The 13,921-nt window shown below is 37.9% G+C and overlaps 1 protein-coding gene across 2 annotated transcripts in view; it reads right to left on the reverse strand.

Moving 5' to 3' along the window:
- The window catches only part of LOC124789401 (neuronal membrane glycoprotein M6-a), a 53,012-nt gene that overhangs the window by 11,510 nt on the left and 27,581 nt on the right, over positions 1–13,921 (reverse strand). For both annotated transcript variants that reach the window (XM_047256741.1, XM_047256742.1), the window contains one exon: positions 6,391–6,541. In XM_047256741.1, coding sequence (XP_047112697.1) covers positions 6,391–6,541 — 151 coding nt within the window. The remainder of the gene's footprint in view (positions 1–6,390; positions 6,542–13,921) is intronic.

The following is a 13,921-nucleotide window of genomic DNA, read 5'->3' on the forward strand; positions in this document are numbered from 1 at the left end:
CTCCATTTTGAAAAACGTTGCAAGTTTTGTAGGTGATAGATTTCATGCACACTTCATTATTTTAAATTATGCAAAAAGTAACAAATTGGCTACAAATTTAAATGCATGATGATTGGTTGGTTGGTGACTAAACGGAGAGGTCTTCAGTCTCCCTGTCAAGAGGTATCTCATCCGAAAGAAATTTGATCCAATTATGAAAACATGTAGAAGCAGTAAAATTAGGTACTGAAACTAATATTTATACCAGAACTGGGAAATAATTTAAGGACATATAAAAATATACGGGTGAGGCTGGTACTTAGGTCAGAGGAGATGAGCAATCTCCCAGAGTTCATACCCGGCAATATAAACTCCTCTCGTATCTGACCCCACGCCAACTCAATTCAGACGAAGGAGTTACAGAGTATAAAATGCCTTCTAGCCAGGAGTTTCATAATGGCAAAAGCGAGTCAGCTTAAAATGGAATGGGCATCAGTTGAACAGACAATAATAAAACAACCACATTGTTGGTCAGCTCATTTCCTAAGAGACTCAAATGACTTGGGACTGAGAGAAAGACATCTGAGGTCAGAGAGAAAGATACGAATAGCAGATATCACAGTGGGACGTGAGTAAAATATGGAAACGGTCAGCAATTGGTTACAACCTATCTTTCTGTCACTGGGGAAAGGATAGTAACTTCAGAGATTTACCAAGCTATCAACTAATAGTGGCCAGCAGCAGTGACAACACATTAGTTCAGAACTGTTTTGTCAATTAATTGGGAATATAGTGTTCAAAATTGGTTCTTTGAACGGCAGACTTTTATTTCACTAAAGCCCTAAATATTCCTAACGCTGAAACTGGATACTTTGTTGCAGAAATTTTCTGGGGGCACAAGATAGGAGCAACTGGGACATAGCCTGATATTGCTACACTGAGAGCTGCATCCTCAAGAATACAAAAAGTTAATGGCCATTTACATTACCTTTAACTGTAGCCAGGTCCTTTCACTAGGACGATTCAGTTTCTGATGGAGCTTGTTGCTGGGGCCATTATTACTCTCACTAATCATTTTCTCAAAATTAATAGTAACATAAAATCCAGTAGAAGCCATAAGTATTTTTTATTATTAGTGTCAAGCCAAACTTGACTCTTTCTGTGGAGTCAGGATCATTATTTCGGTGTTGTTATTCCGCTATTCAGCCCACAATGATATTGCCATGAGTGAGAAGCGGCTGCTTTGTAAATAAGCAGTTATTGTGTCTTAAAGTTAGTAATGGAAAGGGTGAAATATTTTGTCGCAGTGAAAGGAAAGGCAGTCTGGCCTGCCCTCAGTGGGAGAGCAGTACAGTAGCCACCATTTTATTTATTTATTTATTTATTTATTTTACAGCTTGGTGCAGACAGGCAAGGCACGCAACCAGAATGTTCTCCGAGATAGCAACTGAGAATTGCACTACATAAAAAGGCATCTGAGTATGTCCAAAAACTAGGAGAAAAGAACTGAATCAGTAAGGAAAGCTGATATGATTCTTGTTTGTGTGCTACTGAGACTTTGACATGGTTCAAACATATGAAGTTTCAGGTGACAGAGCATGAAATCCTTGCTTCAATGACAGAATAATGATGTTCAACGGCAACAATAGGAAGGCAGGAAACCCACTGCAGTATGTACACTGAGTAGATGTGTTGACAAAGTGCCGGCAATTAAAACACCACATTGGTGGTAGGAAATACTGCTTCACATGGCTGCAGTAAAAAAATAACAGGAAGCGGATCCCCCTCAAAAGTAAGGATGAATGCGCCAACATCTATCTTGTTGCCTGGAAGGCCTTGACATACAAAGTGAATCCCTCACCTCTCCAAGTGTCTCAGTAGTTCTTCATCTGTAGCTATAGTCCTAGCAAAAACTTAATGCCTGTAACATGCTGAGGTTCTTACAGGGTGTGATGATAGCAGGTACATCACCAAGTTGTTTACAAGGGATTAACTCCCACGAATGTGTAGGATTTGCTGTCTTAATGAAGATAGAACTGTTTCGTAATTTGCTAAGGGAACAGAGTTCACGCACAAATATTTTTTAACATTCTCCACAAAAAACAGTGGCTTAGTAGAGAGAAAGGAGCCTTCTAACTGTTTGGCTGCTAACTAGGAAACAAGGGAGTGGGGGGGGGGGGGGGGGGGGGAATCTGTCTGCAAGCTACTTGGTTTCATTTTCCATCGGTAGTGTAGCTAAGGAGGGAAAGTTCCTAGTGTCATAACAAATGACAGTGAATTGTGGTATGTCTAATGAGACTGCTGGGGCTCACAGCCAACTACTGACAACTTTGGTCATTTCATGATGCCAAATACCAGCCATGACGACACTTACTCCCATGGTTGCCAACTACCAGGGTAAAGGTCACCTGGCATGATGACCAGAGCCTGGATTCCTGGGCCCCCAAATGGACAGGCACCTACTCCTCAGTATGCTTAAGCATATGACAGCTTGGATCTCTACAGCGCAATCCCGGCATCGTAGGGGCTACCGTCGTATGGGTATCTGACAACCACCCACACGAACTGGCTGTAATGCTAGGTATTGGGTGACTACCCTAGATGGTCTGCACTATCTAAAAGAAAAAAATGAAACTGCGTTAAATCCAGATGTGGTGACCAAACATAAGTTAACCGAAATATGTGGTGTAAAATATGTGAACAAAGCAGGGGAAGTCAGAATCTATGTCCTATGACCAAGCTAGGTTGTCAGAAGAAAATCTATCTTAGAGAATAAGTTGCAGAAAAGAAGCAGTCAGTAAGTAAAATTGCAGCACGACACGAAGAAGTACTGCAATGCTTGGGGCCGCATACTCAACATGCATGTACTCGCTGAGTTGTGAGCCCCCAGGGGTGTTTATATGCATGTTATTTGTCTTGAAATGAATGCATATCTGTGCAACATTTTCCTTGCTTGTTTTCAAATTGGATTGGACTGTGTGAATTTTTATAAAGTGCACTTGCTGATTATTTTCTTTACATCTTCACTATTTTTTATTTCATTGGTCTAGTGAAGTCAGAGCTACAAATTTCTCTTGAGTTTCTTCATTGGTCCAAGGGCCTGCTGCCCCTTCCATGTGAATTCAGCGTATTCTTAAGGTTTGGTCAGATGGGCATCTGCTCACGCAAGCAGAATGCACTGTTGGTCGGAGCAGTTTTTCATTTCCAAATAGAGAATGAACAGAGTGCATTGAACCTGTTGTTGAATGAAGCTAAATGCTAGTCAGTTGCTTTTGCAGTAAACATGAGTAATTGTTCTGATGGAGACCAACTGTCGCTTTTATTCGCGCACTCTTTAAGGAAATGGAAGAAGTCGTTATAACATTTTAATGGCAAACGAGATGACTATTGTGAATTTCATTTACTTTGAACGGAACTGTGGTCTAGTGAACACCTTTTCTTCAGTTATCTTTGTGTGTCTCTTGGACAATTCTAAATGTTACACAGGCAAACTGCACCAAAAATTTCTGACTAACTCGAGCTGTATATAGTTAATTATCTAGTCAAAAGAGAGAAAGGGAAAATAATTAGACATCCAAGAATTGTATGTTGGAGGCAGCAGAATCATTCAGCAGTCAGCTTCAAATGGTGGTTCTCTAAATTTTCTCAATAGTGTTTCTTGAAAAGAAAATCGCCTTCCCTCCAAGGATTTCAATTTGAGTTCCCAAAGCATCTCTGTAACACTTACACGCATTTCGAACCTACCAGTAACAAATCTAGCAGCCTTTCTTCGATCAACTTGGTACAGATCCCTAACAATCGAGCAATTCTCAAGAATAGGTGGCACCAGCGTCCTATACATGGTCTCCTTTACAGGTGAACCACTCTTTCCTAGCAGGACACTAGTAATACTGTAGCTGGACATTACTGGTTTGTTCTTCCTACACATTCTAACTAACTTACATTTTTCCACATTTAGAGCTAGCTATCATTGATGACACCAACTAGAAAATTTTGTCTATGTTGTCTTGTATCTTCTTAGTCATTCAACTTCGTCACCTTACTGTACACAACACCATCATTAGCAAACAACTGCAGATTGCTGTCCAACCTGTCCAACAAATTATTACTATGTGCAGGACTAGTCTCTGCACAGAAATATTTATGACGCAGAACTGTTGGCTACAAGTTCGTGCAAGTCTAAATTTTGAGGACAGCATAGTATCCTCTGAATTCAGCAATAATGCAACAGTGGGCATACACATCATCTATGAAGCAGTGACAACAGCAAGAAGTCACATGGCTATCCTGTGTGAAGATCGGGACTATATTTTAATAATCAATGGAGCTTTAGAACCAGCTCTGTACATCATGAAATTCAATTTTTTTGTTTACTTCATTCAACCATTTTCTGAATAGTAATTTTTTTCAACTATATGAAGCAAGCTCGTTCTCTCAGAAGTTGTGCCACTTCTTTTGCAGGCAAACTGCACTGTCATGTACCACCCCCCACCGCATACACTGGCAGAAAAAAATCTGCAACACCAAAAAATAATTAATGTAGAGTTATCAAATTTCAGAAATACATCAGTCTAGGTAACATATTTAAGTGATTAGCATTGCAAGATCTCAGCTTAATGTAAGCATGAAATAAGCAATTGTGCAAATGTGAAATGCTGATTCATTAATAACTGTTGTAACTGCCAGAATGTTAGATGCAGGCATGCAAATGTGCATGCATTGTGTTGTACAGGCACTGAATGCGAGTTTGTGGGATGGATTCCCATATCTGTTGCTCTTGGTCAGGCAATACAAGGACGGTTAATTCTGTTTACAGATGATGCTGTAATTGTCATCTGATGATGTCCCATAAGTGCTCGATTGGAGTCAGGTATGGTGATCAAGGAGGCCAAGGCAACACGTCGACACTGTATAGAGCATGTTGGGTTATGATAGTGGTATTTGAAACCATTATCCTGTTGGAAAAACCCCCTGGAATACTGTCCAAAAATGGCTGCACAATAGGTCGAATCACCCCAGGCTGACGTGTAAATTTGTAGTCAAGATGTGTGGTACAACCACAAGAGTGCTCCTGCTGTGGTACAAAATTACATCCAAACCATAACTCCAGGTGTAGGTCTCAGACTGTCTAGCATGCAGACAGGTTGGTTGCAGGCATTATCCTAATCAACACATGGCCATTACTGGTGCCGGAGCAGAATCAGCTTTCATCAGAACACATAACAGACCACCTCCACCCTGCCCTCCAAGGAGCTCTTGCTTGACACCACTGAAGTTGGAAATGGTGGTGGTTTGGGGTCAGTGGAATACATGCTACGAGGCATCTGGCTCGAAGCTGTTCTTGAAGTAACCGATTTGTAACAGTTTGTTGCATCACTGGGGTGCCAACTGATGCTCAAATTGCTGCTGCAGATGCATTAGGATGTGCCAGAGCCATATGCCAAATACAATGGTCTTCCCTCTCGGCAGTGCGGCCGTATATTCTTGTGACCACGGCTGCCAGCAACCAAACAAAGTGGCTACAATACTTCCAAGTCTTTCTGCAATATTGCAGAGAGAACATTCAGCCTCTCTTAGCCCAATTACACGATCTCTTTCTGGCTCAGTGAGGTGTTGATAATGGTGTCCTTGCTGTCTTTATGACATTCTTGACAAATGTCAACTCACCATGTGCAATCTCAAAGGTAACTAATGCTCACGAAAGTTACAGCATGTATTTAAAGTAAACCTGATTTGCATTCTCATAGTGGCACTATTAACACCACTCCTGTCTGATAGGTGCTAAATTTGAATCAATATTATCTTTCTGATTGCTTTTTTTTCTGTCAGTGTACTTGGCTGCCCCCACATCCAGAAATTTAATTTATTATTTTTGTACTTTTTCATCACCGAATCTGTCCAGCAAACAAGCAGTGTACTACTGCATGACTATGAAAGACAGGGCATTGTCTTGCCGATAACTAAGGACCAGCATGTAGCTTCTTTCAACAAAGTCTGACAGATTTAAGTTCATCTAAAAATTAATATTAAACATTGGAACTGGTAATTAATTGGGACTGTACCAATTTCAGCTAGAGACAAAGCAGCAGTCACGTAACTACGTCTTCCACTATTATACCCACCCAATAAAAGTGGCGATAACAAAGATTGTTGACAGAACAGTAGTGTCCAGTTTCAATACTTCAAGTAAATATATTGCCATAATCACACTTTAAGAAGCTAGATCAGAAACTCCAATTTGGTGTATTGAAAAACATCTTCCTAAGCTCAAAACATAAACAGACAAATAAATAACAAAATCTCTCAAACCAAGGCCTGTGCAGAACATTATTAAAAACGATAACATGCCTGCCCAAAGGATAAGCAAAACAAGCATTTTTTTTTTACTTTTGGATATTGTTACAAACTTACCGAATTGCTTGAAATCAATACACTGATGATTTAACTGCACCCGAGAGCTGGAGCAAAGTGCCCAAAATATTGTATAAATAAGTGTTACTATAACAAGGAAACACAACATCAGCACCCAGGCAAGCTGCAGGATGTAGGTGATACTCATGAACTGAAACAGCCACAAAGAATGTAAAAGAACAGATTGCTACTTACAGTGTTGTTGTATGTTGAAGTTACTTCACCAAACTCTACTTGGATTTGTAATGTGATACTTCAAATGGTTGTTAATTTTACTACAATTATTTCTGTTACACAAAAACTGTCAAAAATATTTAATTACTCTCAATGTGAAATCATGTACTGGACATCTAAATACCTCACTTTTTCAGAAAATAACAGAATGTAAGCAATAAGAATAAAATCTACTCATACAGGTAACTTCTTCTATAGGACAATTAGAGCCTCCACAGAAGCATATAAGAATAAGCATTCAACATAGCTAACTAAAGAAGCTTGTTATATACATGCACTTATAGTGAATTCTCTGTGTCTCAATATTATACAAGCTTCTTTCTAATAATAGAGATCTACAGATTCCATACCTACCCTCCACACTATTGAAAGTTTTTGAAACTGCATAGCTACATACAAATTATCATGTAAGAGCAATATTAAAATCTTTAAAAAATTAGAAGTGCAAGCATACCAACACGCACACTTCAGATGGCTTATTGCAAAAGCTTGTTCTCTAGGCACACTTGACATGGCAAACTGCAAAAGCTTCTTCTCTATATGCACATATAATGAAATCTCTGCCTTCCAATGTTTTACAACTTCCTTTCTATATAATCAACAGAGAGCTACAGATTCAATACATACATACCTACCTTCAAACTATTAAAAGTTTTTCGAACTGAATAGCAACGCACAATATTAAAATAGTAATAATAATAGTAATAATAATAATAATAATAATAATAATAATAATAACAATAAACCCCATGGAGGCCCAGGAAAAGAATAGGCCTCCGGTATGTTCTGCCAGTCGTAAAAGGCGATGAAAAAAACAAACCACTAATAGGGCTAACCCTCCCCCCCCCCTTTAGTGTGATTAGTTGGTTCAGGACAGTACTAAAGAAGCCTCAGACAAGTGCCGTCATGGTCGGGGACGACGCTTGAACCCATGCCCGCCCACAATGGTAACGACACTGCTAGCCAACTGGAAAATGATTTAAATCCAAATAGAGGTGTTTTGCAGGATATGCTTCCTGCAACCGCCCTAGAAGGAAAACAAAGACAGAGGATGAGATGGTCGGATGAAGTTAATCGACACCTCATGTTCTGTTATTACCAAGCAACAAACCTAGGAACCAACACAACTGGATACAGATCACAAGTATACACAACATTTATTACCAGATACCCAGAATTAAAATTTTTAACAGAACAACGACTAGCTGATCAGATCCGTGTAATAATAAAAAATAACAGGATACCCCAGTCAGAATTGGAAAACATCGAACAACAAATACTGGAACAAAATAATGTGCAATCAGAAGAAGAAGAAAATACAGTAATGGACTCAAACATCCCAGAGCAAACAAACAAAAAACAACACACAACAATTAAACAATCGGAGGAAAACGAAATCTTAAGACAGCCACCAGAACAAGCACAAATAGAACACGAAGTGACACACATGTTAGATATAGAAGAAAAATTTCAGCTGACATAATAGAATACAAAGACACAAATACAGACATTAGACCATCCTTGCAAAGACCGCCAATAACCCACAAGTCGAAACAACAATAAAAACTATCAACACAATCATACACAACAAAATAAATGAAAACACAACTATGGAAGAGTTACAACTACTGGTTTATATAGGAGCACACACTACACTAAATATACACACTAGGCAGAGATCAGAACCAACCAACACACAGAAGAAACCCACAAAACCAGCATGGCAACACAGGCTACAGATCAGAATAGAAAAACTGAGAAAGGACATCGGACAGCTAACACAATTTATAAGAAATGAAATGTCAGAAAAAAAAAAAACGAAAAAGGTTAGGTAAAATCTCACAACAAGAAGCGATAGAGCAATTAGATGAAAAGAAGCAGAAATTACAAGCATTGGCCAAACGATTTAGAAGATACAAAAAAAGTGAAAATAGAAGGAAACAAAACCAAACATTCAACACAAACCAAAAGAAATTTTACCAGACAATACATAACACACACATTAAAATAGACAATCCACCAAACATAACAGACATGGAACACTTCTGGAGCAACATGTGGTCAAACCCGGTACAACATAACAGGCATGCACGGTGGATACAAGCAGAAACAGACACATACAAGATACCACAAATGCCTGAAGTGATAATTTTGCAACATGAAGTCACCCAAGCAATTAATTCTACTCACAACTGGAATGCCCCTGGAAATGATAAAATAGCAAATTTCTGGCTAAAGAAGTTCACCTCAACACATTCCCATCTAACTAAATTATTTAACAGTTACATTGCAGACCCATACACATTCCCTGATACGTTTACACATGGAATAACTTATCTGAAACCTAAAGATCAAGCAGACACAGCAAACCCAGCTAAATATCGCCCCATAACATGCCTACCAACAATATACAAAATATTAACTTCAGTCATTACACAGAAATTAATGACACATACAACACAGAACAAAATTATAAATGAAGAACAAAAAGGCTGTTGCAAAGGAGCACGAGGATGTAAAGAGCAACTGATAATAGATGCAGAGGTGACATATCAAGCTAAAACTAAACAAAGGTCGCTACACTACGCATACATTGATTACCAAAAAGCTTTTGATAGTGTACCCCACTCATGGTTACTACAAATATTGGAAATATAGAAAGTGGATCCTAAATTGATACAGTTCCTAAACATAGTAATGAAAAATTGGAAAACCACACTTAATATCCAAACAATTTCAAATAATATCACATCACAGCTTAATCTGTATTAAGCGTGGAATATACCAAGGAGACTCATTAAGTCCCTTCTGGTTCTGCCTTGCTCTGAACCCACTATCCAACATGCTAAATAATACATATTATGGATACAATATTACTGGAACTTACCCACACAAAATCACACATTTGCTATACATGGATGATCTAAAACTACTGGCAGCAACAAATCAACAACTCAACCAATTACTAAAGATAACAGAAGTATTCAGCAATGATATACATATGGCTTTTGGAACAGACAAATGTAAGAAAAATAGCATAGTCACGGGAAAACACACTAAACAAGAAGATTACATACTGGATAACCACAGCGACTGCATAGAAGCGATGGAAAAAACAGATGCCTATAAATATCTAGGATACAGACAAAAAATAGGAATAGATAATACAAATATTAAAGAAGAACTAAAAGAAAAATATAGGCAAAGACTAACAAAAATACTGAAAACAGAATTGACGGCAAGAAACAAGACAAAAGCTATAAATACTTATGCTATACCAATACTGACCTACTCATTTGGAGTAGTGAAATGGAGTAACACAGCCCTAGAAGCACTCAATACACTTACACGCTCACAATGCCACAAATATAGAATATATCACATACATTCAGCAACAGAAAGATTCACATTAAGCAGAAAGGAAGGAGGAAGGGGATTTATCGACATAAAAAACCTACATTATGGACAGGTAGACAATTTAAGAAAATTCTTTCTAGAACGAGCAGAAACTAGCAAAATACACAAAGCAATCACTCATATAAATACATCGGCTACACCACTGCAATTTCATAACCACTTCTACAACCCTTTGGATCACATAACAACAACAGACACGAAGAAAGTAAATTAGAAAAAGAAAACACTACATGGCAAGCATCCGTATCATCTAACACAGCCACACATCGATCAAGACGCATCCAACACATGGCTAACAAAAGGCAATATATACAGTGGGACAGAAGGATTCATGATTGCAATACAGGATCAAACAATAAACACCAGATATTACAGCAAGCATATTATTAAAGATCCCAATACCACAACAGATAAATGCAGACTTTGCAAACAACAAATAGAAACAGTAGATCACATCACTAGCGGATGTACAACACTAGCAAATACAGAATACCCCAGAAGACATGACAATGTAGCAAAAATAATACAGCAACAGCTTGCCTTACAACATAAACTTATAAAACAATACGTTCCCACATACAAGTATGCACCACAAAATGTACTGGAGAATGATGAATACAAATTATACTGGAACAGAACCATTATAACAGATAAAACACCACCACATAACAAACCTGACATCATACTCACCAATAAAAAGAAGAAATTAACACAACTAATCGAAATATCCATACCCAATACAACAAATATACAAAAGAAAACATGAGAAAAAATTGAAAAATACATCCAACTGGCTGAGGAAGTCAAGGACATGTGGCATCAGGATAAAGTTGACATTATACCAATTATACATAAACTACAGGAGTCATACCACACAATATCCACCAGTACATCAATGCAATACAGCTACATCCAAACTTATATACACAACTACAGAAATCTGTAATTATTGATACATGTTCAATTACCCGAAAGTTCCTAAATGCAATATAACACATACCATACAGTTAAAAGGAAGTGACGCTTGATCAAGGTCCGCGTCACTTTCCATTTTTAACCAGACTTAATGTCTGAGAAAGAAAAGAAATAACAACAATAATAATAATAACTCCGCACTGCCAGTCCCAAGCCTGGGGCCTCATCTCTCAAGCGATGAGGAAGGAGGAGGGGGAGGGGGGAGGAGTAACACCTCGTAAAAAAACCTGCATCCATCTGGCTCCGGATGGTAGCACCCTGTGACGGCCCCTGCCTAGGGCTACAGAAGAAGCCCTGTCAATGGTCTCAAGGGCGGAAGAGGAATCCTAACTCCCAACAGCAGAGAGAGTGGAAGAACATAATGGAGAAAACCATGAAAAATAATCATTTTGGTCTAGCTACCCGATCTTACCTTGGAATTTATTTCCTACTATGTACATTGTACAATTTCAATTGCAGACTGGAAAGGCTGCTAGAAAGAAGCATTACCCCAGCTGGTAACTCGAAAGAGGAATCCACTATTGCTTTACGCAAAACATCAGGACAAAGTTCTGGGGAGTACCAACATCTGCATTAAGGATGAGTTGGAGCAACCTTGGTATTCTTCCAAACTGAAGTTCAAAAGGAAATTCTTTGCAGGCACCTTGAACGTTAACTCATTACTAAAAATTGGTAAACAGAAAGAACTTGAAATTCTCTTAGATAAGCATGAAATACAAATTTTAGCAGTTCAAGAAACACGATTTTTGGATGAAAATGTTACAGAAACCAAAAACCATAGAATTATTAAGGGTAAACCAGCAATAAATATCATAAAAGGCATGCCAATACTTGGTACCACTTTCTATGTTCATAAAAATTTATTAGATAACATTACAGAATTCAAATCCAGCTCAGAAAGACTATCTCTTCTCACAGTTAAATGCAAAAATAAACAGTATACCTTTGTTAATTTTCAGGCTCCAATCAATGATGACAATAAGAAAAATCCGAGTAAAGTAGAGGCATTCCGGGAACTTCTAGAAGAAGACATATCAAAAATTCCAAAATCAAAATATGTTATACTTATGGGGGATTTTAATGCACAAATAGAGACGGAAAAATAATTTCAAAAATAGTAGGATATTATCCAGCCCATAAAAGAACAAACAAAAGTGGCACAAGGCTAAGCAGTCTTTGCAGAACATTTCAGTTAAAGGTAATGTCAACCGTCTTCAAAAAATTACCAAGAAAGGCAAAAACATGGATTTCTCCAAATATGTCCCTAGGGGAATTCCAGTTAGATCACGTGGCGATTTCTAAATGCAATTTTAAAGAAATCATGAATGTAAAAGTAGCAAGAAACAGGAAATTTGATTCTGATCATTACTTGACTAAGATGAAATAAACTTCCCTCCAATAAAAACTAAAAGAGATAGCAAAAATTAATTAAATATGATACAGACACACTCAACATCACCAAAGAGGTGATAAAAAATTTTCATGAAGAAATTAAAGTAACTAAATCAGGGAAGTGGGAAGAAATATCGAAAGAAATCAACAGGGCACCAAAAAATTTATTTGGAACAACAAAAATTAAGTGGAAAGTCTGGTGGAATGAAATCTGTGAAGAAGCAGTTACAGAAAGAAAAAACAGTGGAAGAAATGGAAATGTTCTGGAAAGCCCGAATACCACGATGAATTGTGGAATGCAAAGGAAAGAAACAAAAAGAATAATAAAGAGAGCTAAAAGATCTTTTGAGAAATCACTTCTTGACATACAAAACAACTTTGTAAAACATAACTCCCGGAATTTCTATCAGATGTTTAAAAGTCATCTAAAAGGTTACCAAGCTCCAAGCATTTGCTTCACAGATGAAAATGCTGAAGTAGGCCTAAGCAACATCCAGAATTGTGAAATGCTAAGAAAGTAATTTGAAAAATTATTGAACTGTGAATAACCAAACTGTAAGCTAGAATTTCCAGATCTCCATGAAAATACAGAAGGCAGATCCACCACCTACAGCTGAGGAAATTAAAAAAGTAATAAGTACCCTGAAAAACAACAAAGCCGTGGAGAAGACTCTATTACAGCTGAACTTATTAAACGGTCTCAACCGAAAATTATAACTAACCTTCAGCTCATGTTTGAAGAAATATTGGAAACTGAAATGATAGCGGAAGACTGGAAAGTGGCTCTCATCCATCCCCTGCACAAGAAAGGTGATAAGCAAAATGTAAATAACTACAGAGGTATATCTTTGTTGCCAGTGGGTTATAAAATATTTTCAACAATACTAATAAACAAGGCAGAAGCAACACTTGATAGCCATTTGGGAGAATATCAGAGTGGCTTTAGGAAGGGGAGATCTTGCTCATAACAGATTTTCAACCTATGGTCCATAATTAGTCACAGACTTACAAACTCCAAAGATATAGTTGTAACATTTCTAGATTTTAAAAAGGCATTTGACTGTTGGTAGGGAAACACTGAATAAAGTGATCAGAGAATTTGGCATAAAATCTAAATTAGCAAACCTTATTCGTGAAATGCTCACGGACACCAAATCAAAAGTAAAGTTTCGAGATGAAATATCGATGACATTCAACATAAAAACAGGTGTAAGGCAAGGTGATGGCCTGTCTCCACTCTTCTTTAACTGCATACTAAAGAGAATGGAAACAAAAACTAAAAGAACAGAAGCTACCTCCAATGAGACTGGGAACTAAAAACAGTCGTCTTCTTCTTCTTCTTCTTCTTCTTCTTCTTCAGTCCTGAGACTGGTTTGATGCAGCTCTCCATGCTACTCTATCCTGTGCAAGCTACTTCATCTCCCAGTACTTACTGCAACCTACATCCTTCTGAATCTGCTTAGTGTATTCATCTCTTGGCCTCCTCCTACGATTTTTACCCTCCACGCTTCCC

This window comes from Schistocerca piceifrons, chromosome 3 (assembly GCF_021461385.2).
Source record: "Schistocerca piceifrons isolate TAMUIC-IGC-003096 chromosome 3, iqSchPice1.1, whole genome shotgun sequence".
In the NCBI taxonomy this organism is placed as follows: Eukaryota; Metazoa; Arthropoda; class Insecta; order Orthoptera; family Acrididae; genus Schistocerca; species Schistocerca piceifrons.